Source organism: Octopus bimaculoides, chromosome 26 (assembly GCF_046866305.1).
Source record: "Octopus bimaculoides isolate indiv1 chromosome 26, ASM4686630v1, whole genome shotgun sequence".
NCBI classification, from domain to species: domain Eukaryota; kingdom Metazoa; phylum Mollusca; class Cephalopoda; order Octopoda; family Octopodidae; genus Octopus; species Octopus bimaculoides.
The window spans coordinates 4,793,402-4,820,638 of record NC_142953.1 but is presented as its reverse complement, the minus strand read 5'-3'; the positions used below and the strand labels follow the sequence as shown (position 1 = coordinate 4,820,638).

Genomic DNA, 27,237 nt, shown 5'->3' with positions numbered 1-27,237 from the left:
TACATACATACATACATATATATATATATATATATATATATATATATATATATACATAAATACATATTTGCATAGATATAGCTTGACCAATTAATTAACAAAGAGGACAAAATTCCCATGTGAAATGCAGCAGAATTTGAAAAGATAGTGATTATATTTAAAAGTTAACTGATATGCATCAACTTGCATACTGCAAAATACAATGTCTTGAAGTTTGCATCTTTCAGTTTTACAGTGAAATTTACAGATCAAATTGGTTATTCAAAGTTTGTTTAGGTTTACTTCCTTCATGTGCATCTTGCTGAGATGAAGGACAGAAATGTTGAATGATTTAAAGCGCAGTGGCAATATATATTCAACTTAATTGTATAGGAATTTTTACTGAAGTTTACATAACATATTTTGAACAAGCCCATACTACTATTCCATCTTTTGTTTCATGGCAATTGCGTAAACTCATTCTTTCTCTGCATGTGTGTGTATGTGTGAATATACACACACATATGTATATAGATATATAAATAAATTGATATGTGTATTTGTGTATACATATATATCTTTATCTCTCTCTCTCTCTCTCTCTCTCTCTCTCTCTCTCTATATATATATATATATATATATATATATATATATATATATACACACACACACATATATATATATACATACACACACATACATATATATATACATACACACACATACATATATATATACATACACACACATACATATATATATACATACACACACATACATATATATATACATACACACACATACATATATATATACATACACACACATACATATATATATACATATATATATATATATACATATATATATATATATACATATATATATATATATATATATATATATATATATACATATATATATATATATATATATATATATATATACATATATATATATATATATATATATATATATATACATATATATATATATATATATATATATATATACATATATATATATATATATATATATATATATATATATATATACATATATATATATATATATATATATATACATATATATATATATATACATATATATATATATATATATATATATATACATAAACACATATATAAATATATATGTGTACATATATACATATATTAATATCGAGCAATCTGTATATATTTACATAAATATATCTATACACGCGCCCCCACATACACACATACTTATGTATGCATACACAAACACACAGAGTGGCAACAGTGCATACTTCAATTCTATACAATTAATTGTATTCTGGGCTATTACAGGTGGGAAACATTTTTACTGTTTCAATCATATTCAAAAATCTTATGATGAAAGCCAAACAATTATAAAACACTGAAAAAAATCTATCTCTAAAAAATGTAATTGAGAATTTCTCATTGAATATTTTTACAATTACCATATGATTTCCAGATTTTATTTAGAAAACTATAAACCTCTCTCTACACAATTTATTTTTCAATAACATAATAATTATTAAGTGAAGCAGAACTAACTGCTATATATTATTTCTGTAAACAATATCTTTTGGGGGCTTATTTTTGTTTAATGGGTTTCCGTGATGTTTCTTTGCTAATGTGGGTTAAATATTTATGCAAATTTAAATATTAGATGGCTTACTGAAGTGATTTACTGTTATATGGCCTTACAACAACAACAACAACAGCACCACCACCATCATCATGATTTAATGTCCACTTTTCCATGCTTGCATAGGTCAGACAGAATTTGTTGAAGTAGATTTCCAATGACTGGATGTTGTTCCTGGTGAAAATCCTTACCTATTTCAAGGTAAGTTGATATTTTGCTATGACCAGATATGTTTTCTTGGAAGATTGTAAACAAATGACACTGCTTGGATGATGGTGATACTTGTTTACAATTATCATGTGAAGTCAAAGCAAGGTGACTGTAACATACAAACATGCACTTACATTCCTACATTATAGCAAGACACCTCTCTGTCTCTTTGTCACCTTCTATAAGAAGGATTAAAAAGGATTTCTAACCGGCTTTCATTGCATGGCAAATTTTCAAGAAGAGGGAGAATTAAAATGTTTTTTACAAAAAAATAAAAAATAATATATAAAAAAATAAATATACCAATACATTATATTGTCTTTGAGCTTTTAAAGTTGAATGGTAATCCATGTAGATAATTGTTAGAAAGATTAGGATGCAGGGAATTAAAAATCGTGTTGTGTTTAAAAAAGGCTGAGAGTTTGTGTTAAACAGGAAGTTGGTGTCAAAACAGGAAGTGTGTGTAAGGGAAGACAATTCTGTGGGTTTTATACTCTTTAGTTGGAGTCCAGAACTCCAACTAAAGAGTTTAGCATTCTGCCTTATTATTATTTTTTATTTTCCTATATATATATATATATATATATATATATATATATACATACATGTATGATGATGATGATATACATGCGTGCGTGCACACATAAACATACACGATAGGCTTCAACATACTTTCTGTCAACCAAAATTCACTCACAAGGCATTGGTTAGCTCAGAACTAAAGTAGAAAACATTTGCCAAAAGTACCACAATGTAGGACTGAACTCAAAACCATGTAGTTGCAAAGTGAGCTTCTTAACCACACAGCCATACCTGCAGCTGAATATGAGAAAATAATTTTTTCCAAGATTTCTTTTAATCTTTATTAGAAAACAAAAGAGTGATGGTTCAAATCTAGTTAAAATACTACATATTGTTGTTTATATTTTCCTTTATATGTAGACTCACATTTCAGTAACTATATATCTCAGTGCAGTTCATAAACAATTATATTCACAGTTATTCATATTTATATTGTTAATGAAAGGAAGTCAAAGTTAAAATTTCCAAAGCTACGCAAAAAGAAAAAAAAATTAAAGCAATAAAAGAGCAAACAGTAATTCTCTTGTTAACAAAGCTGTAGGCATTCACTAACATTTAAATTCATTAATAATATAATTATCCCCTGCACTGTACTAATGAAATATAAAGATACTGAAGTGTGTGTCTACAAATATCATTAAAAATAACAATATAAAATACTTGACTTTAACTAGATTTGAATCTTCCCTCTTTGATTTACATGAGCATAATTTTGCTACCATATCTCTGTTAAATATACTGCTTTTGTTTAAATTAATTTTGAAAATAAAGAAGAATTCAGTTAAATTAAGCTGGTGTTTATAATGTAAATAAACATGACATTTTGAGAAAAGGCTTTAATTTAGATCACTTTTGCCCTATTGTTACCATATTTCTGTTGAAATACACTGCCTTTCTTACAATTAATTCTGAACATAATGAAGAATTTAGTAAAATAACTTAGTTATTATTAAGCTGGTGTTTGAATCATAAACATGAAGTGTTGTGGGGTGGTTGTAATTTTCAGATCATTTTAACCCTTTTGTTACCATGTTAAATATGTTGCTCTTGTTTCAATTAATTTCGAAATTGAAAGATTTCGCATTAGGAAGGGCATCCAGCCATAGAAACTATGCCAAATCAGAATGGAATCTGGTGCAGCTCTCCAGCTTATCAGTTTTAGTCAAACTGTCTAACCCATACCAGCATGGAAAGTAGATGCTAAATGATGATGATGATGATTTAGTAAAATAATTACCATCTTTAAACTGGCATTTGGAATACAAATTAACATGATGTTTTGAGGGAAGTTTTTAATTTAGATAACTTTAACTCTTTTGTTATCATATTTCTGTTGAAATACACTACCTTTCTTTCAATTAATTAAAAAAATAATGACATATTTAGTAAGATAACCTATTAAGTAGGTATTTGGATCATGAATTCACATGAAGTTTTGAGGGAAGGCTTTAATATACATTATTTCAGAACTGTGAATTGTTGTACCATAGAACGTTAGGATACTCTCAGGCAGGTTGTTATCAAAAGGGTTAACGATTAATAAAGGTGATGGGAGAGAACAGAAGAAGAATCTTTTCAATGAATACTAAGAATCAATTGAGAGCATTGAAGAGAATGTTTTGAAATCTGCCAGCTCACCGCCTCAATAATAATAATGATAATGGCTTCACATTTTGGCCCATGGCCAGTAATTACAGGAGCACTGGGGTAAGTCGATTACATCAACCCCAGTGCTCAACTGGTACTTATTTTATCGAATTCAAAAAGATGAAAGGCAAAGTCAACTTCAGCAGGATTTGAACTCATAATGTGAAGACACATGAAATGTCACTAAATATTTTGCCCAGCATGGTAATGGTTCTGCCAGCTCACCACCTCAATAATAATAATAATAATAATAATAATAATAATAATAATAATAATAATAATAATAATGATAATAATAATAATAACAATGACAACACCAACACCAATGATGATGATAATGTTTACTTTCGTTTGTTTTTCAATAATAATAATAATAATAATAATAATTATAATGATAATGTAAATAATAAATAAGCTAGCAAAATGCATGCAAAGCAAGCCAAAAAAAAAAAAAACGAAGAAGAAGGGAAAGAAAAAGAAGTCTGTTGCTGTTGTTGCTTTTCTGCAGCCTTTGTTAACCAGAATTTGACGGTGGCATTCACTCTGAACAACAGCAGTATATGTTATCATTATAAATGTGTAGTGGGAGGAGGTAAAGAACGAAGAACAATGACATTAGAAATAGCAATAGTAATAATAAAAACTGGAGTCATTGGCTTATAATCTCTGTGTGTCACTTGTATAGCTTCTATCTCTCTGAATTAAATGTATTAAGAAAGTCTAGAGTTTATCAATTTCACTTCAGTATTATGGTATTTCAGTTTGCCATTTGTACAAATAAGATTTTGAATATAGATACAAACATACATGCATGCACACACTCATAGATACACAGATGTATGCATATACATACAGACAAATATATGCACACATGTACGTATATGTGTATGTGTGTGTGTGTGTGTGTGAGTATTTTTATGTATATTTATATAAGTGTATGTGTATCTAAGTTTGTATATATTTCTATGTACAATTATATATGTGTATGTGTGTGTGTATATATAAATCTCTCTATATATGTATGTATATATTTCTATGAATGGTTATATATATATATATATATATATATATATATATATATATATATATATATATACAAGAGTTAAAAATACCTCATCCTGAAAGCAAAACAAAACAAATATTGCACAATTAATTTTCTAATTATTTAGCTTAATCTTCTCTTTCCAAAGCTGGCATGTCAAAGCAGCAAAATATTTTAGCCAGTAGAGGTCTTCTTACAAGCCATTTAAATCTTCAGATCAAAAACTACTACAATTGCTCTGTAATCCTTTTCTCATAAGAATGAGAAACAAATATATAAATCAAAATCCTGTTGTTGTTCATGCTGTTGTGATTTTATTGTGATTATTATTACTGTTCACTTTCTGGCTATTGGCACACACACACATACACACAGTGTGTGTGTATGTGCAAAAGGTGGTTCATTAATTCATTAATTTCTTAATCTCTGAGGTAATTAAACCAAGAGGAAGTTTTGAATGTAAACAACATTTCCAGAGAAATAAGCTCAGTTGTTTTAGGCAAAATATGAACAACAATACATTGTTGTTTAGAGTATGTCAAACTTGGATTTTGTTTTTATCTGAGGAATTAGGAGAAACCAAGACACATAAATATATACAAATACACATTCAAACACACACATTTGCAAGCTTTTCAATCATGTGGTTTTGTGTTCAGTTTCACTTCATGGCACCTTCAGCAACTGTCTTCTACTATAGCCCCTGGCCAACCAAACTCTTGTGAATTGATTTCATTGCTAGAAACTGAAAAAAACCTTTCATATATGTGTGTGAGTGTGTGAAACTTATTGAATTAAACTTATTAAATTAAAATATTATATCTAAAAATATTAAGGAAACAAAAATAAAAAAATGATAAGTCAACAGATATTTTGTCTAAATTGACTCTGCAGATATTTTGAGTTAAACTATGAACTGCTTAGGTAAGAAAGCCATTTCTCCCCATGCTACCATTGATTTTTTTTTTTTTTTTTTTTTTTTTTTTTTCAAGGCTTCCATTGGCTGGAGAAATCACAAAAGACCCTTTTCAAGGTGCCACACAGTGAGACAGAAATGAAGACAACATGATTGGGAAGCATGCTGCTGAACCAAACAGCCTCACCTGCTACTATATATAGTATATATACATACATGCATACACACCACACATACACACATATGCACACTATGTAACTATATACATATATGTGTGCATAAACATTCATTCCAACATTTTAAGTAAAGAAAACTAGCATGTCTTGATTCACAAATTTGAGAAATAGATAAATAAAAACGAAAAATAAATAAGATATATCAATAAACAAATTGTTCAAAATTTAATCAATATTTATTCAATATTTAAGCCTGTCATTTAAGTGCTGTCATTTAAATTCTGTAGGGTTTCTTACAATCATTCTCTACTCTGTCTAATGACAGATACAAAAAGAAGGGGGAAAAAAATCAGAATTATTTGTTTAAATTTCCAAATCTAACTTTTAGAGAGAGAAAACGGGAGAATTAAACAAGTAAATCGATTTATTTATAAGTGAACTATAATATAAGGAAAGAAAAATCTATCACTAAGTCACAAAGAGCAAAGTCAGACTGACCAAGCTAATGAGCTTTATGGCCTCTTCATGGCAGAGGTTCATTCTCTGATAGTAGGATTAATGTTCTTAAGTAGCAAACAGCAAGCAGCACATTGAATTTGTTTTTCTTTCAACAATATGATATGCAATGGATTATACTGCATATATGTGTATACTTACACACACACATACACAAACAAACAAATGCACACACACATTGGGTTGCCAGATGAATTTGTTCAATTTTGTCTATTTATTTTTACCCTTTGTTATTTGAATTAACATGAAAAATATTATATCATAGTGTTCTATGTTTTTTTTTTGTAGTTCTATTCTTCCTTTACAACTTTTGTTTACCATCATCATCATCATTTAACGTCCCTTTTACCATATGCCAAAGTCAAACGTTATTTTTGAAATACGAATAAATTTTATCTTTTCACAGACTAATAACAATGAAGTGCTAAGTAGAGAAAGAAATGAATGAATTTATCTGACTACCTAATAATGTATATATATATATATATGTAGCAAGATAACAGGATATACTGACCATGTTGACTGAGATACACCAGCATATATATATATATATATATATATATATATATATATTGGGTTATCAGAGAAATCTGTTTGGTGTTTTTTAATGCTAAACATCTTTAAAAGAAGCTCTGTTAGACAAAATACCATAGTTTTGTCGCATTTACTAATGCACATACATTAAATATGTGATATTGATAATGTTTACATTATTAAACTGCTTCAAACACAAAATTTGAATTTTGTCTTCATTGAGCGATGCTTTAGTGCATCATCAAATAGACTTTACATTATTTGTATACATGCCTTCGGCTGGATGTTGTGAGTTGTTTCAGAGGTGGAAGAGCTTGTGATACTGATGAGCAGAAATAACAACAAAATATCAAGATCTGTTGCTCTTGTTCACTTCTGAGGCAATTGAGTCTCACCTAGCTTTGAAATATACTGTGTTTTTTAACACGATAGGCCTTTAACGGGGTCATCTCTCTTGGATGAAATACTGCAGCTTTGCCACATTTACTACTATACATACACTAAGTATGAAATAAATATATATAGAGAGAAAGCGGTGAGAGATGAAAGAGCAAGCAAAAGTGAGATACACATATTCAAGTAGTGTTGTTTGAATAAAGCATTGTGAGATGGAGCTGTTAAAGTTGTTTACAAAAAGCCAATACAATGTTTGGCTACTTCAAAAATATGAAGACCACATCAATGCTGAATGAGTTGCAAGTGTCCTATATAAACTGTCAAATGTCTGTATAAATACATGTCCAAAGGTGCAAGTCATTCTACAATCTTGCCAGAAAGAGAACAAGAATGACTGAGTCTTGATGTCAGTGATGCAAATTTGCAAGGTGAGTTCATTAAATAATTACACTTGCAGGTAACTTGGATAATCTAAATCATATTGGCGATTTTTCAAATCTCCATTCATATGCATCTGGTCATCTCCTGTATAACATGCGGCTGTTGATATGGCACATATACCCAATGTGTCACCAATACCTTCTAAAAGCTTTGAACTGCATGCTTCAAGATTTAATGAACAATGAGCAACTTCTTGGAGGTAAATTATTAATCCTTGGTAGAAATGTTTGGCAATTTTCGACCAGTAATCCTTGGAGCTCAATAACTTGATTGGTTATTGATGTATACACAGAAAGGTCTCCTATTCAGAGTTAATGGTAAGTTTGGCATAAATAGAAGTAAAGTTAACATTAATTCTTTCAAAGACTCTTTGTATTTAAATTTAATATATTTTATATCAAAGGTAGCATTTTAAATAGACAAACAATTTAAAATGTAAAGATTTGCTTTTTCGCCATCAGCAAAGCAACAGGCATTGAACTACACACACACACACACAGAGTTGTATATGTAATATATAATATATAGTTATAGATATATTACTACATGTTATGTATATAGTTAGTTATTTATATATATATTAATATATAATTATATAAATTATCTAATACATTCATATATGTATGTGTGTCTATGTATATACACATGCATGCATACATCATTTGCTTATTATATTTACCCTTACACACATGTGTGTTCTGTACATACATGTACATATATTATTTATAACATTCATTTGGGTTGATTATTATGTTGATTTTATTTCTCAAATGAATCAACTTTAGTAAATATTATTATATCAGGCCAACAATCTTAGTAAACATTTTCGGGTTTATCAAAGATATATTTTCGATTTTTTTTTCTCCTTATTTTCTTTCCGATGAGAAAGCAAATCCAATCGAGTAGTAATTGCCTTTACAAATCAATTCTCTATAATATATCAGTTAACAGCAATTTACTTTAAAAAAAAAAATAACTAATAAGAAATACATAATTAAATAAATAAAATAAAACAACAACAACAACAACACAACAAAAAAAGGCCAATAAAGACAGCATAGATGAAGAGAAACACACAATATCAACAATAGATTTTGAAGTATAAGGGAAATATTTCTAAAAAATATTTTTTTAATGGTGAATTATTTTTTTATACTTTCTAATTTTTTTTACAGTCTGGTCCTCCCTCCCCCTCTTTTCAATGTTTTTATTTTACTTTTTGCTTCCTTATTGTATTATATATGTGGTTTTTGTTGTTATCTATCACATTTCATTGTTGCTTTATCTCATGCTATACTATATGTATGTATGTACGTATGTATGTATGAGAGTGCATATATGTGTGTGTGTATGTATAAATATATATATACGTGTGTATGTATGTGTGTGTGTGTGTGTGTGTATATATATATATATATATATATATATATATATTACATATACATAGTGAACTTAATGATGTAGAAAACTTAGTGACCAGAAATGCAGCAATTTCTCAGACTTCAATGGGATATAAATCACATTTATTTATTTTTTTAACTTTGTATTTATTGTTTTTTTTTTTTGGTAATGCTAGATTAAAGAAAAGAAATAACACCACCACTACACCACTGTTGCCTTCATCACCACCACATCCATCTCCTACATCACCAACACCACCACCAACAACAACAACACTATTTACCAAATAAACAAAAAAATAAATAATTGATAGATAAATGAAAATTAATTAATCAATTAGTAATAATAGATAAGTAGATAATGGCAAATAAATTATTTAGGTGGCTTTTCATTTGTTTGTTTTGTCTTGTTTTGTTTTGTTTTGTTCTTGGTACTTTAGATATATATTAGAATAATTCTTTCTTGGAAACAGAAACTTGAACAGACATTACTTGAAGTTCTAAAACTTGCGAGGATTCTGTATAAAAGTTTTGAGTCATTTATATAATAAATATCCCCATTAAAGTGTCACATTATATTTACATCGTGTGACTTAGTAAGAAGTTCACTCCACCACTTGGTAGTTCTGGGTGTGAATATATAGAATCTATTGCAACTGGTTACTAAGAAGTCTCACACCATCAAACACATCAAAAAACAAAATGAAACCATTATTTTTTCCATCGTTAAAATATCGATTTTTGCTTCCACATTGACACAGTGTTACAGAGGACACTCATAGTCGACTTAACCCTTTGCCTATGCCGTGTGTCACGTGTGATACATGGGACATATTTCCCTGGCATCCATGTCTCATATTTGATACATACTCCTGATTTGTTTTCAACTGCCAGAATAACTTGGGACTTATGAAATGAAAGTTTTATGTTACTGAGATGAGAAGTTTGCTTCCCAGCCACATGGTTCTGGGTTCAATCCCACTGTGTGACACCTTGCAAGTGGATTTAGTAGATGGAAATTGAAGAAGACCATCATATATATATATGCACACATATACATGTTTGTGTGTCTTTGTGTATGCATTTGTCTTCCACCACTGCTTGGCAACTGGTGTTGGTGTGTTTTATGTCTCCATAACTTAGTAGTTGGCAAAAGAAATCAATAGAATAAGTACCAGTCATTAAAAAGTACAGGGCTCAATAAGTCCAACTAAAATTCTTTAAGGTGGTGCCACAGCATGGCCACAGTCTAATTGAAGCAAATAAAAGGTCAAATATATATATATATATATATATATATATATATATATAGGAAATAGTAGCACAAGATACCAATTTTTACTACTATTGTTTTGAGAATAATACTATTGTAATGTAATACTATTTATAATTTATATATATATATATATATATATATATATATATATAAAATCCTACAAGGTGGTAGCCCAGTTTGGCTGAAATCTAATGACTGAAATAAGAAAGGGAAGAGAAGATTATAGAGGTATTATACAATTATATATGTTTATCCATCAGAGTGACAAGAACCATCTAGTCATCATTCAAAGATGAATGATGACTTATGTTGAGTTTGTTTAAAGTGAAAAAGAGTTGTACACCATCAACGTCACTCTTGAGTTCATGACCATCTTCAGTCTAGTGGCAAGACCAAGTCAAGACAACTGAGGATAGAGACAGATGTAATGGATAACCAGGATGTCTTACTTGCCTCATTTTGCTCTCTGCATTTCACAATGCATTGACACAGCTGCCTACCCCTCTGTTGAAACATGAAGGCTCCTTCTGCAGATTCTGCTGGATCCAGTCTTACAATCACATATGATGATGATGATGATGATAAACAATGATGATGATGACAGCTGCGATGATGATACAACATCAAAAGTTGTGTGTTGCTAAAATTTCATTTAAGTTCTATGAAATACAAGACGCGATCACGATGCTGGCTAATGAAAATTTTATTACCTAGCAGAGTGCTGGTAGTTTGAAATAAGTAACTTATCAGAAATAATAAAAATGTATTGGTGTGTTTAGATAAGTTTTACAGATAAGAACATTTTCAGTAAATAGCTAATTACTTTAAGTAGTTTGTGTTCAGACTTTGCTAGCGGCTATGTATAATTTATTGATAGGTATTTTTGAAAAAAAAAACAAAAAAAACATCAAAATGAAAACATAAAACAACTCAGTGAAATTAAATTTAATTAAAAGGTTTAAAGCTTGAAAAGTGTTTTAAAAGTACTTTTTTCAAACTTGAGTGAGAGAGGCACAGTAACTACGAGACTTAATGACTCACTACATGATAGTCAAAGTGTTCAAACCTTACTTCTGCTGTTATTGTGGCTAGTGTATGACATCTTTATCATTGTTGTTTTAACGTCCAGTTTTTTATGGGTTGGACAGAATTTTGTTGTGGTGGATTTTCTGTGGTCAAATACCCTTCTTGTCATCTACCCTCACCTATTTCCAAGCAAGGTGATACACAACCAGAAATGTTTTCACACAAGATTGGAAAAGAAGGTCCCCATTTGTTTATGGTGACTTTCAGTTACAAGTATCATATGACATGAAGAAAAGGAGTCAATAATATACAAACACACACACATTTATATATACGGGTTCGATTCCCAGACCAGGCAGAGCATTGTGCTCTTGAGCAAAACACATCATTTCACATTGCTCCAGTTCCCTTTCCATCAACATTTATCACAAAAATACCAATACACAGTTATGGAGGCAATGTTGTAAGCTTTAGGGATAACCAAAGTAAGTTGAAATTTGTCTTAGAAGTAGTTCATATACGGAATATCACTGAAGTACTTTAGACAATATTATGAGTTGAGAGAATAAGCAAAATATTCTAAAATTTGTCTTGTAGCAAGATTGTATGCAGAATGTCATTGCAATAATGTAGAAACTAAAAATATACTAAAATTTGTCTTGAAGTAACTATTTTCTTTACTTTACAGAGTAATATATAGGGTCATTCTAATTAACACATTAATTAATGAAGTATGAATTCATTGATATTGAAGAGATATTTTTTAAGGATCTATGTTATATTTTCATTATCTCATTGTCACTTCAGTTCTTCTCACATATACATATATATACACACAAGCATTCTATGCATGTAGACAGATATACACGTACTATGTATACACACGCATATATATATAGACATTCTATACAGACACAAATACATAAATATACAGGACATTCAATATACCCATACACAGATACAGAAATTCTAGGTAGATACACAAATACTTGCATTCACACTAACTCACACACGTGCATCATTCTGTGAAAACATGCACACACGCATGCATACACATAAATATACATACACATATTTTATGACCACACATAAGTAACTATATAGACATGCAAAGCACACAAAGACATTATAGATATACACACACAAAAATAGATACTATATTCACACACAGACACACACAAGAACATTATATATATATATACATATGTGTGTGTTGTGTGTGTGTGTATGTGCGTGTTATATATATATATATATATATATATATATATATCGTGCATATACACATACACAATTTATACTTTGTATTTTAAAAGCTTTTCTCTTCTAATGTAATTTCTTTGATTTTGAAGAATTTAGATATCAGAATGAATTGTTGGGACAAGTACTAAAGTGAAATAATGATTTCTTACAAGGAATATATTGGAATTGCAGCAGGGAGTGTATGGAGGAAATAAATAAATAAAACTATGGAAGTTGTGACATTCATGGCTTTCTTTAGCTTCTTCCTTGATTGGAGAAGTGGATTGAGGGTTACACCAAATGAGTAACAAGTGAAGAATAATATAAAGAGAACAAATAAAGTCTGATGGAAAAACATAGATTATTAAAAACAACATATTGTTCTCTCTTACGGGAGTCAATCTGGAGAGCAGCAGCATTGGTAACAACAGTAACAACATCATCATTATGATGATGAGAGGGTATTAAAAATGGGGTATGACAGTTCTAAGATGTAGCTTAGAGAGAAAACTCTAGTGAAATATAGCAGGAAGGGTTGATGCTGAAAAGGAAGTGGTTCCAGGGAAAGTGGGAGTGGTAACCGGCAGCACAAAAGGGAATGAAATATATGTAGATTTTGCACTCACATGATTATAGAAGCTGAATAGTGATGTAGTTAGAAAACTGATACGGAGAGATGGGTGTCAAGAAGATATGATATCTACTTTGTATTATATTATACTTATTTATCGTGTATTTACTTATTACTCTTTCTATATGTGACTGTGGATTTTCATGGATTAGTTCATGAACTTTGGTTCTTTTCTCTAAACCTATATATTTATATACATATATATATATATATAAATATTATGTATATACACATATATTATACAAATATATATTATATATACATATATATATATATACATATATATATATATATATATATATATATATATATATATATATATATACGTATATATATATATATATATAGACATATATATTATACAAATATATAATATATAGTATATATATATATATATATATAGACATATATATTATACAAATATATAATATATAGTATATATATATATATATATATATATAGACATATATATTATACAAATATATAATATATAGTATATATATATATATATATATATATAGACATATATATTATACAAATATATTATAGTATATATATATATATATATATATATATATATATATATATATATATATATATGAGCATACCCATATGAAGCAAACCTATGGTAAAAAAACAATCAAGTCATGACCATGTATCTTCATTTTATATTTTCTTGAATAGTGTATTGGCCCTTCATGAACTACATTATCCAATTATCTTCATTTTACTAATGCAGTAGGGTGGTGTGCTTTGAAGGAAATTTAGCAGCTATTTCTGGAAGCTTGGGTGACCGTGTAGCAAATCCCTTGTTGGTGCATTGAAAGACAAATGGGATTTTAAACTGATAGAGATGGTAGCGTGATGATACTCATCATGATGATTTTGATAACTGTAGTGATGACGGCACTGCTGTTGTTCCTAATGACAATGATGATGATGATGATGATTTAGAACTTATTGATTTCAAAATGCAATTAGAATAATCAGATATCGATACGAAACTGATTTCTTTTTAAAAAAAATTTTCTTTTTCTTTATAAAGTTAAAATACATTTGATTGATGACAGAACAATTCAATTAGATTTGAGCAAAGATTTTTTTACTACTACTACTACTACTACTACTACTACTACTACATAAACTATTATTATTATTATTATATTCAGCAGCAGTAATTCAGTACCAAAACACACAAACAGACAAAAATCCAGTTTCCACTCATACATAAATAAGTTTGTCTAACATTCAACAGGCATTAGGCAAAGATATATTATTTGAAATCATGAATGTCAGAGTAATGTAATTATTAAAGTTCCCAAAATAGATAAGATATTGATATTACATCACTTCTGTATTTAGCAGTGGAATAAAATTATTAAAAAAAATTATCAGAAACAAGACTAGATGAAATATGGAATATTATCCCTGCCCCAAAACAACCCTCACTTAACATAATGGTGGTGTGGGGAGTTGGGATAAATCCTTCAAGTAACATGTGTTTTCGATGCTGACATGTGTCAGATGATTTGACAGGATGCAGCAAGACACATTTCAAATACTACCCCCACTTAGCCTTAGCCAAAGGAGCTTTTCCCTTTCTCTTTTCCCTTTCAGGTTCTCTTCTTATCCTGCAAGTTATTTGGTGACCTCACTAATGTTGGTGCCACATAAAAAGCACCCAGTCCACTCTGTAAAGAAGTGGTCGGCATAAGGAAGGACATCCAGCTGTAAAAACCTTACAAAAGCTGACATTGCAGCATGACAGAGTCCTGTGTCTTGCTGTATCCAGTCAAATCGTCTGAGCCATGCCAGCATGGGAAAACAGATGTTACTTGATAATGAAGGCTTTTTCCCTATTCTCCACCCCAACCAAAGTAAACAAAATGCTCTGTATCAAGAAAATCTTTCACCTTCCAACCAATCCTTATCTTTTCTGCTTTAAACCAAATTATACTAACCATTGTACTATTTTTCTACATTGGCAGTAAATTCAGTAAGAACCATTTGATTTCTGGTATAAGCATAAGGCTACAAATTTGGGGAAAGGGTGCAGTCACTTGGATTGGTCCTCTACACATTTTAAAGTACAAATTAAAATAAACTTGAAGCATGCTTTAATGCACTAAAAAAAATCTTTTCCTTGAATATGCGCTGCTGAAATTGGGGTGCATCTAATATGGCCATGTATTTTTTATGCTACCAAATACAATTATTATTATTATTAAGACATAAAAATGGATCACTTACAGCTACCTGGTTACCCTGGGTTGTGGCTGGATGCATATTAATTGCATTCAGTGTTGGAGAGTTCATTTGATGACTGTTCATTGTTGGTTCTGGACTGTATGGAGATGCCTGTAAATAACAACATTAAACTTAAATAATGGGAAACAAATATAACTAAATGACATCATCAAAGTTATAAAACCACTGAAATTGGATTGGGGTTGGGTAATGACTGAAACAGTATGATCATGAATAGAAATAGCTGAGACAGGGTTCCTAACTCAGAGATCAGAAAGTCTCCAGGTCAAGCCACTACTTCTCTGCATTGAGTGGTCACAGTTCTGGTACTATGGACATGGGATTAGAATGTTGCAGGAAAAATTCTTCAAGCCAAGCCAACTGGCAGGCAACCTAGAGGTAAACTAAAAGCTGTGTCACTGACTAAGCCACAGTAGGGTAACAAAAATGTTGACACATAAAGAAATAAAAGAAGAGTGCATGTAACAGTTTTTTCTGTTTTTGTAGATAGTTACATTGAGTGTTCTAAGATGTGATCAAATCGTACTGTTGTTACATGATTTAAGCTGAGCCAACTGGTAGGAGTATGGAGATAGTTGGATCATATCCATAGTTTCAGTTGGTTATTCTTGGGAACCCAGCAAAAAAGTCTAATGACAATTGCTTCTGAAAAGACCCTGTGGAGGAGGTGCCTAAGGACGTTATCATGAATAGTGAATGGAGAAGATGGATAGATGGATGTCCAGAGATATTGTGACAGTAGGTGGAGGGAAAAACTGACAGACTGCATTTAAAAAAAAAACAGCAAAAGAAACAAAAGATGACAACAAACAAGATGGAAGATTGAGTTGGATAAACTTGACAAAAATTGGTGAGTCAATATCCGAAACTGAAAGTTATAGAGAAGTAAAAGAAAGTCTTTACCTAGCTGTGAGAAAGAAATGGCTGATTTGATCAAGCAATTGATTGGAAAAAAAAAAAAAAAACACAAGGTGTGGTAGGGGAGCACTATCAAAATGTTCATAGCTGGATTAACTATATTTCAGAGACCATATTTCTTTTACGATACGTTGCCTATGTTTTGCAATTAGTTTCTGAATATAACTTTTGAGACATTTATGAAATAATTTTTCCATTAGAAGAAATGAGTTCAAACATCAATGTGTGGTTAAGAAGCTTGACTGAGCGCCAGTTATGATACACCAGTGTTTGTCCACTCCACTGCATGATAACTGGTGTCAGTTTATGTATGTCTCCATAACTTAGCACTTCATTAAAAAAGACTGATAGAATATGTGTCAGATGTAAATATAAGAACTGGGGTAGATTTGTTTGACTAAAACCCTTCAGAGTAGTGCTCAAGTTTGAAATGGGTATCTGTGCAGTTTCACAGTTTCCATCCATCAATTATTACTCACAAGGTATTGGGTTAGTTAGGGTATATAGTAGAAGACACATGTGCAAGGCTACCACACAGTGGGACTGAAATCTCTGATTGAAAAAAAAAAGCATTGCTGAGAAGTGAAAATTTTAACTCAACAGCCATGTCTGTGCCTATCTTTTATCATTTACTTCTTTAACTCATTTTATTGCTGCCATACTTGGGTATTGCCTTGAAGGGTTTTAGCCAAGCAAATTGACCCCAGGACTTATATTTACATCTGATACTTATTCTGTCAGTCTCTTTTAATGAAGTATTAAGTTATGGAGACATACATAAACCAATACCAATTATCAAGCAGTGGGGCACACACACATACATATAAAATGAGCTTCTACAAAGTTTCTGTCTTCTAAATCCACCTGCAAAACATTGGTCAACCTGAGGCTATAGTAGAAGACACCCAGGGTGCAACCCAGTGGGACTGAAACTGAAACCCCATGCTTGCAATGTAAGCTTCTTAACCACAATCATGCCTGTAGCTATCATGATTATTTTAACATCTTCATAGTTGAAAATATATAAAATTTGCTATTTTATATTATTATTATTATTATTATTATTTGAACACGTGATCATAGGAACAGCAATCTAGACAGTTGACCAGTCATTTCTTCAGGAATCTATATTATATTTAGTTGATGTCTTTATGAAACAGATTCAGATTTTTTTTTTTTACCAGACTAGGCACAAGGCCAATTTTTGTAGCTATAGGATATAATTGATTGAATCAATCATAATATATTATTGATGATGACGTATTCTATCGATCTACACCCTCACCCTCACAGGAGGTGGGGGTGAAAAATAAAGTCAAGCTTGATGAGTTCTAAATTCAAAAACATTATGGAATACAATTCTAGAAACTATGAAGTAGAAAGTGATACTGTTGTTGTTATTTTAGCAGACTACAACAGACTAAGTAGACAGTATGATCATAGACATCCCAACCATGACCATCTCTTGGACTTCCATTTATTAATTTTTCCTCATTTTTAAGACAGTAGCATAAAATGTATACATGTACATGTTTTCATTTTACCAGAGTGTCAAACTAATACACTTGCTTGGTGCTAGGAGCCACCAAGAGAGATCATAGGAGTTGAAAGATGACCAGAGAAGATAAAGTTTGGTAAAAAGATGTAAAAAACATTTATAAAAACTGAATATGCTCCAACAGCATGTGTGAGTTGGCCAAACTAATCAACACTCTTCCCCACAGATTTTCACACACATCTGATATTTCAGGTGATGCCCTTTATCACAGAGATGAAAAAAGTGGTGTGTGGTGGAGTGTCGTGTGGTATTGGATGTAGTGGTGTAAAGTGGTATGGCTGCATGGTGTAGTGTAGGGAGGTGTGGACATAACATGGGGTGGAGTATCATGGCAGTGCAATGTGGAGTGGGGTATGATGCACTGCAGTATTGCATGATGGGACATGACAGGATGTGGGGTACTGTGGTAAGATCTGGTATGGCAAGGTGTCAGGCAATATGAGACGTGTGTAGTGGATGGAAGGAGTGTTTTTTTTTGGGGGGGGGGGTCTAGTGGTGGGGTGTGGCGATGATAATGTTTAGTGCAATGTGATGTTGAGGGCATGGTGAGTTGGGGTGGGGTGATAATCAATGATTAACATGTTAAAAACAATTGAATCTGCAGGAAAAAGAAAAACAACAATTATTGGAGAGAGTGACAGAGAAAGAGAGAGAGAAAGAGAGAGAGAGAGTGATTGCTTTCCATTGTGGATGGTTCATAGAAAAATAGTTTCATTGTTTCTAAGATGTAATAGAATACAGACCGGAAGTTATTGGAAAAAAATATGAAAATGATATCAAAAGGGAAAAATAAATAATTAACTTAACATACACACACAGAAAACCATGATCGTATATGCTTACATAATGTGCATAAGAACGTGTATGTGCGCATGCATATCCAAATATATGCATGTGTATGTTTGTGCGTGTAATTATATATATATATATATATATATATATATATATATATATATACACACACACACACACACACACACACACGCATACACATATATATATACATTTATACATATTTATGTATGCATATATAAATATACATATTTATGTATGAATATACATATATATAGATATGTACACACACACACACACATATATATATACACGATATATATGCATGCATATATATAAATATATATGATATACACACACATATATATATATATATATATGCATAAATGTGTTTCATGCCAGCATGGAAAATGGATGTTAAAAGATGATGACGATACATATATGTTTATACACACACCCATATATGATATATATATATATATATACACACACATGCACAAGCACATACGTTACACACACACACACACACACACGCATACATTCAGACTCACATCATACATAAAATACTAACTTACTGACACACAAATACAAACATAAAAGTATCAAACTGATGAACTCAATGAAAGATGAGATTGAATAATGAAATAAAACTGTAACTAAATAAATATATTGTGTAAGTGAGAGAGAGAGAGAGAGAGAGAGAGAGAGAGAGAGAGAGGATGGGGGTAGGGTACACTGCTGATTTAAGAAGTACCAACCAGTGGAAGACAGGACAACTTCTTGAAGACAATGTACATTATGCTGATTGCATTACTTGACAGGAACAAAACAACACATGACAGATTTAGGAGTAAATCCATATTGGTGGTGGTGGTGGGTGTCGTTTTCGTGCTTTCTTTCTTTCTTTCTTTTTTTACTTCTTTGTCTTAACAACAGAGACAAACTTCTTACTTCCGTTTTTGACAAAACAAGCGAAATGAAGGTTTTAAAAAAATGAACAAACTAATAATAATAATGATGATGATGAGCTGGATGATTATGACAGTAGTAATAATAATGATGATACTACCACTAACAACAACAACAACAACATCATTAATGATGATGATAATTTTATTACATGCAGCAGAAAGAATGCATGAGAATTATAATTGATTTTTTTATCCACATTATTATTAATTTTATTATGATTAGTATTATTATTAAATAATTAATTAAATAATTAATTAAACCTTGTGAATTACAAAGAAGTGTGTGTGTGTGTGTGTGTGTGTGTATTATGTAGTTGAAATTTTTTGAAAATCTTGACAAATAAGGGTAAAAACGTATAAAATTCGTGCTTTTGGTTTTAAAAATGAATCTTTTTCAGCTTGCTTCAGATTTTTCAAATTATGAAGAAAATATTTCATTGTGAGGAAGAAGAGGAGGAGGGGAGAAGAAGTAAAAAGGAAAAGAGTGCATAAAAATGAAGAAATCATGACATCACTTTTAAATATTTTATATGTAAGATATTAAAATGAAAAATCTATAAATATAGAAAATATGATTTTTACAATTTGCTGCCTACAAAAATTAATTAATTTCTCTACTCATTCATTTAGACAGTTACATCATTTCTCTCTCTCTTTCATATACACACCCATATACCAATGCATGTTCTTTCTCTCTCTCTCATATACACACCCATATATTAACACATGCTTGCTCTCTCTCTCTCACATGCGCACAGACAGACACATTCTCTTTCTGTATGTTTGCATTTGTTTGCCTTCACCAGTTGACAATTGGTGTTAGTTTGTTTACAGCCTCATAAAATTAGTAGTTCAGCAAAAAAGGCTGATAGAATTAGCATCAGACTTTAAAAAAAATTCTAAATACTGAGGTTGTTTTGTTTGACTAAACTCTTCAACCATGAAATTGCGGCTTTGATTCCCAGACCAGGCAGTGTGTTGCGTTCTTGAGCAAAATACTTCATTTCATGTTACTCTGCAATCAGTTCAACATCTGACATGTGGCACACTGTGCACCATTATATAGGCAATGTTGATTTGATGGAGGGAGTGAACTAATGTACATCACTAACATTTGATCACTATAAACAAACCACTTGTGCAGTTTGTTCAGCAAAAGAAATTGCAGAGCTCCCATCTGTCATCTACCACAGGAGAGACCACAATACATATGTGTGTGTGTGTGTGCATAAGTGTGTTTGTATATCGACAGTCTTCCTCATAAAGGTCAGTAAGATACTCCCAATAAAAGGTCAGTTTTTAGTACCAGTAGCCAACAATCAAGTCTCTTCCTGGTGCTTTTATGCTTACCTACTTACCTATCCTGAAGATTTTGTTTTACAGTCTCAAAGATATCATCAATCACAAGTGTGTATTTTCAGTGTAAAGGAGGGAAAATACTTCATTCAGATTTCTTCTCAATACGTTGCATCCTTGTTAAATTCCATTTTCTCATTCTATATTTCCCACCAGAGAAGTTGCCTCAATATTTTTAGAGACTACCTCTTCATCTTTTAATAAGCTACAGACCAATTTTGACAAGATTACTTGTTAATCTTTTTTTACTATTCTGATGGTCAAATTTCTCAGATAGCACCATGGTTGTCAATTTATGAAATCTTTTGGGCATTAAGAAGGGCATCCAGTCGTGGAAACCATGTCACAACAGACAACTGGAAAGTGGATGTTAATTGATGATGATGATGATGATGATGATGATGCTCTTGCAGGTATTGTTGTGTGATTAAGAAGCTTGTGGTCTCGGATTCAATCTCATGGTGCGGTACCTTGGGTAAGTGTCTTCTGGGATTGTCCTGGGCAAGACAAAGCCTTATGAGCAAATTCGATAGACAAAAACTGAAAAACACCCCATCATATCTATGACAGTGTGTGAGTGAGAGTGTCTGCATGTGCGTGTGTGTGTGTGTACCCTTGTCTTGACATCATGTGATGTCTGTAAACAAGTATCACCATCATACAAGTAAAGTTGTTCATTTCCAGTCTTCTGTGAAAAAACATTTGGCCATGGGTAAATATTACCTTGCTTGGTGATAGAAAGGACATCAGGCCATAGGAAATCTGCCTCAACAAATTTTGTTTGACTCATGCTATGCAAGCATGGAAAAGTGGATGTTAAATGATGATCTTCCTCTATTATCTCCAAATACTTTTGTCTATTTTTCAATGTTTTTGCAGTAAACATGTAGCTATTTGTTCATGTCTGATAAGTAATGCCATATAAACTGATAGTCTTACTGCAGATCAATAGTCTTTTTCTCTCCTGTTCCAAATCCAAAAGACAGCGTGCTAATGATTCTGCCACCTTGCTGCCTTAATAATATCAATAATAATAATAATAATAATAATAATGATAATAATAAATGTGCTGTTATTGAACTGTGGAGAGGGTGAAAAGTAGACAGCAGTGAAGTACAATTTCCAGACAATGAGTGTAGAAGTGAACAGAATTAGGCCAGATGTTGAACATCAAGATGAAGAAAAAAGATTTCTTATGAATATAACAGTAGAGAGAAAAAGCTATGTTGATCCAAGCTTAATGGAGCAGCTATAGAGCCTCAAAAGCGTGTTACCTTTTGGGATTGGTGCACTTGGGATCATTTGAAACAAAAGAATATTCTGGTATGGAAAGCTGCAGATGTCAAACTTTACAGGATGTACATAGTTGGCAACAATATTTGAATGAGTATGAGTTCAGAAAAGTGCTGCATCTGTAAGTGGTTAGAAGGAGCTGAGATGTGACACAGATAACTCAGTAGAAAGCATTTTGTCCAATACACTAATGATTCAGCCAGGACACCACCATTTCATAAATAATACACCTTAATTACTTATATTTTGAGCTTTTCTACTTATACTTTTTATCCTGACAGCTGCTGTGGTCACTGACAGCTAAATGTGGTTAGTCTGCTTTACCACAAGGTAACCTAGTGGGAGTTGGTGTATGCTCTGTTGTCACACAGGCTGTAGGAACGTATTTCGGGAATGTGTTCATGTGCTGTTATTTGCCTCCTGTTTTCACTTGTGAGAGTAAAATTACAGCAATTAACCCTCTTCTTATATTCAAATGTTGCCTATTGGTATAATTCTTTTGTCATGAAATAATTTAGCTGAGTGTGAAGTTTGTCTCATATTTTCATCCCATTCATATAACTAACTGAGGCATCATTATTTCTGGGCCATTTATAGCAATTACATGTCATTATTGAGTTCATAACTCCAAGAAAAGAAAAATGTACTTTATAATTTTGCTTTCTCCTACAACTTGTCAGATTCTGCTTAGCTTTTTTTTTTCATCCTACATTATTTTTCTCTGATGTTGTTGTCATGTCCAGACATATTGTTTGTAGTACTTCTCTGCATGATGAATTCAGGTTTAAGGCAAATATTGCTACAGTTTCGAATAAAAGATTACTTCAATGAATAGTAATAGAAGAACAACCAGTTATTTAACATGGTTTATAGTTGTAGCATTTATGTTGAAGATGGTATTCATCATAAATACAATGAATAGTCTCCCACGCTGAACAAACAGCTGCAGAAAAAGATGTTTTGAGGTGTACTTAGCAAATTTGAATCAATAAAACTGTGGTTATCAGAGATGCATTGGTGTAGAAGAAATTTGGTTGCATTATATATGTGTATTTGTACATGCATATATACATATATTTAACATGTAGGTCATATGTAAAACCATAGGTATCACTCACAAGCAAGTATGAGTTGGTAGTATGTACTATGCTTTTGCTAATTGTTTTAGGTGTTTATGAGAAGACATAGACATGCTTTCATTTCTCCTATCCTGGATCCAATGGAACATCAAAAATAACTGAAAGGAGAGAGAGTTGCACCATCACTAAGCTGATACTCACTTACACCTGAACATACCAGTGTCATGTGAAATGAAATGTCTTGGTCAAGGACCCAACACACCACCCAATTCACAAATCAAATCCATGATCCTATGATCCCAAGCACAACACCCTAACCAATGGACCAAGTGCCTTCACTTACATGTGTGTGTAAGCATGTATGTCTGTGTGTACATGTGAAAAGTGCTCATATTTTATATATATATGTGTGTGTGTGTGTGTAGAGAGAGAGAGAGAGAGAAAATGAGTTAAATAAACAGATAGACACTTTACCCTGATGACATGGTCCTCAGTAAAGATATCAGAGAGTAAGTTCAAATTATTTGAGTGCTACTTTAGAGATCCAATAGCAGTAGAATCAACAAAAAAAGTACTATATATATAAAATGTTCTAACAGGGCATTCATGTTGAGCAGGATATAAAGATTACCTTTTGGTGTTAATACTGCTTCCAGTGTGTGTGTGTGCGTGTGTGTGTGTGTGTGTGTGTGTGTGTGTGTGTGTGTGTGTGTGCGCAGATGTATGTCTTTGTCTTATGGCTTTCAAGTGCTTGACAACTAGTGTTTGTTTGTTTATGTCCATGTTACTTATTGGTTCAGCAACGGACGGCCGATGGAATAAGTACTAAATTCAAAAATAAGTATTTGTTAGACTAAAACCTACAAGGCAGAGCCGCCCCAGCTTATATATTTTTGTTGCAACATTTACATGTTCACATTAACTATCAAACAGAGTGGTTCCAAATTCTTTTGTGCATATACACACTTTCATTCCAAAATGTCATCATCATCATCATACTTCCAATGCCACCACCACCACTATTATTCCTTATTATCATCATTACATAATCAACATCATTATCTATTGAACACTTTGTGGCCTTAGTCTGTCCCTATGTATCGATTTCATAAAATAAAGATGTAAACTTTCTTTTTGTTTACGTAATATCTTGTGTTTGTCTGATAGTTAAATTTAAATATTATCCTACTTTTACTCATCAGTCACAAACAAACATTTTTATGGTCATTCAAAAACTGTTTTTTTTTCTTTTTTATCAAATCATTTGTAACCAGCCAACTTTTTTTCAGAAGTTGTGTTTTACAATAACCGGTAATGTTTGATGTTTTGGTTATCATATTTAATCGCTATTTGTTGGAAATGAAAGCCTAATCCTGACCATTAGGTTCCAGTATGCCCTGCTTGGATATTTTGAAGATGTTGCTTTATTTTTTTGTTAAAAGCTTCATTTTAAACCACATTAAGAAAACAAGGGTGGAGGTGGTGACACATTAGATCATTGTTTCACATTAGGAGTTTAAGGATGGGCTGTGAAGATTGATAAGGGGTGGACAGACAGTCATGTTTAATGCCATTAAGATAGGTTCTTTAAACTTCTCCAACACTATGTGAAGAAGGAAGAATTTTATGGATGCAAGCTGTACTGTATTGTATTTTAGGAAGGTCGTTATGTCAATAATAAACACACTCACAGATCCCGTGTGGGAAGAAGACTGCTTCCCGACCACATGGTTCCAGGTTCAGTCCCATTGTGTGACTCCTTGGGCAAGTGCCTTGTGTTATTGTCTAGTGCTGATCATCTTTAACATCTGCTTTCCATGCTGGCATGGGTTGGCTGGTTTGACTGAAAACTGGTAAGCTGAGGAGCTGTATCGGGTTTCAACGAAACTGAAAAAAGCCTAATGTATGTGTGTGTGTCTCCACCACCACTTGACAACTGGTGTTGGTTTGTTTATGTCCCTGTAACTTTTAATCTTTTTGTTTTAAACAGAACCAGCACTGATCTAAATAAATCTACATTTTACTGCCTCAGAAAACACCGCATCTTTAAAACTATCTCTAAACAATTCTCAAATTCCTAAACACCCACCAAAGAGTCTGTCTATCTGGCTCCCTTTCCTCAGCAAAAATGAAACACAAAAGCCCTACTTTCTGTTAGTTTACACTTCAGAAAAATTTAACGTATGAAATGAGGTGGAATAATGAGCTGCGCTAATAATAGTAATAATAATAATAATAATAATGATGATGATGAATAACTTTACAAAAAATAAAAAAATAAAGACCCTCAAAACTCCACTCTTACTTCTATCTCTTTCTCTCTCTCTAACAAAGAAAAGCGAAAAAGGGAAAGAAAATGCTATGAAGTCAGGTCTCATTTTGAAGCATCAATCAAAAGGGAGGCGGATGCAGTAGGGCAGACTGAGTGGAAGAGGAAAGAGGAACTGAAGCAAAGATACCAGAAAAATTGCAGATATTGTTTATAGTTAAAGTTCATTATTGAAGAGTAAAGCAATGGTTGGATGCAATTGTTTTGAATCTGTGCAACCCACTTGATCCTTGGCGAAGAATTTAGCAGTATTCACTAGGATGGAGTTGGCAAACAATAGATGCTGAGTGGGATAAGAAATCAATGTGAAACAGCAGCAAATGAATGTGTGTGTGTGTGTGTGTGTGTATGCATATAAACATCTAACTGTATGTGTACATGTATGCAAATATATATATATGCATAAAGATATATATAGTTATAAGCATAAATGTATATGTGTGTTTACGCATACACACACATATATATATACTCACAGACAGTCAGATGTACATATGTGCCCATGTATGCATTTTGAATTTAGGTATTTATACAAAGATGTATACATTTGTAATTTGCTGTTTATAAATGTATAACATTTATGTAAGTTTGTTTACATACACATAAGTATATTCATATTATATGAGTATGTGTGTGCCTGTGTATGTATGTATATATATATATATATATATATACACACATATAAATGTAAATAGAATAGGACTAATGAAGAGGCTAGATAGAAGAGATAAACATAAAGAGGAGCATGATGGAAACTGGGAGAGAGGGGAAGAGAGAGAGAGAGAGAGAGAGAGAGAGAGAGAAAGAGAGAGAGAGAGAGAGAGAAAGAGAGAGAGAGAGAGAGAGGGGGAGAAAGGGTAACAGCAGAGAGAAGATCTAAGGAACCACAGAAAGAAGTCAGTCAGACTGAACTAAATATTCTTCCTTTTATGAGAATTAAGTTTTGTAACAAATAACAGTTGTTAAAATGTGTTGTTGTTGTTGTTATTGTTGCTGTTGTTACTGCAGT

General features: G+C 31.7%; 1 protein-coding gene across 10 annotated transcripts in view; it reads right to left on the bottom strand.

Moving 5' to 3' along the window:
* The window catches only part of LOC106874983 (forkhead box protein J2), a 446,415-nt gene that overhangs the window by 151,169 nt on the left and 268,009 nt on the right, over positions 1 to 27,237 (bottom strand). For all 10 annotated transcript variants that reach the window (XM_089342755.1, XM_089342756.1, XM_089342759.1 and 7 more), the window contains exon 5: positions 15,915 to 16,022. In XM_089342755.1, coding sequence (XP_089198881.1) covers positions 15,915 to 16,022 — 108 coding nt within the window. The remainder of the gene's footprint in view (positions 1 to 15,914; positions 16,023 to 27,237) is intronic.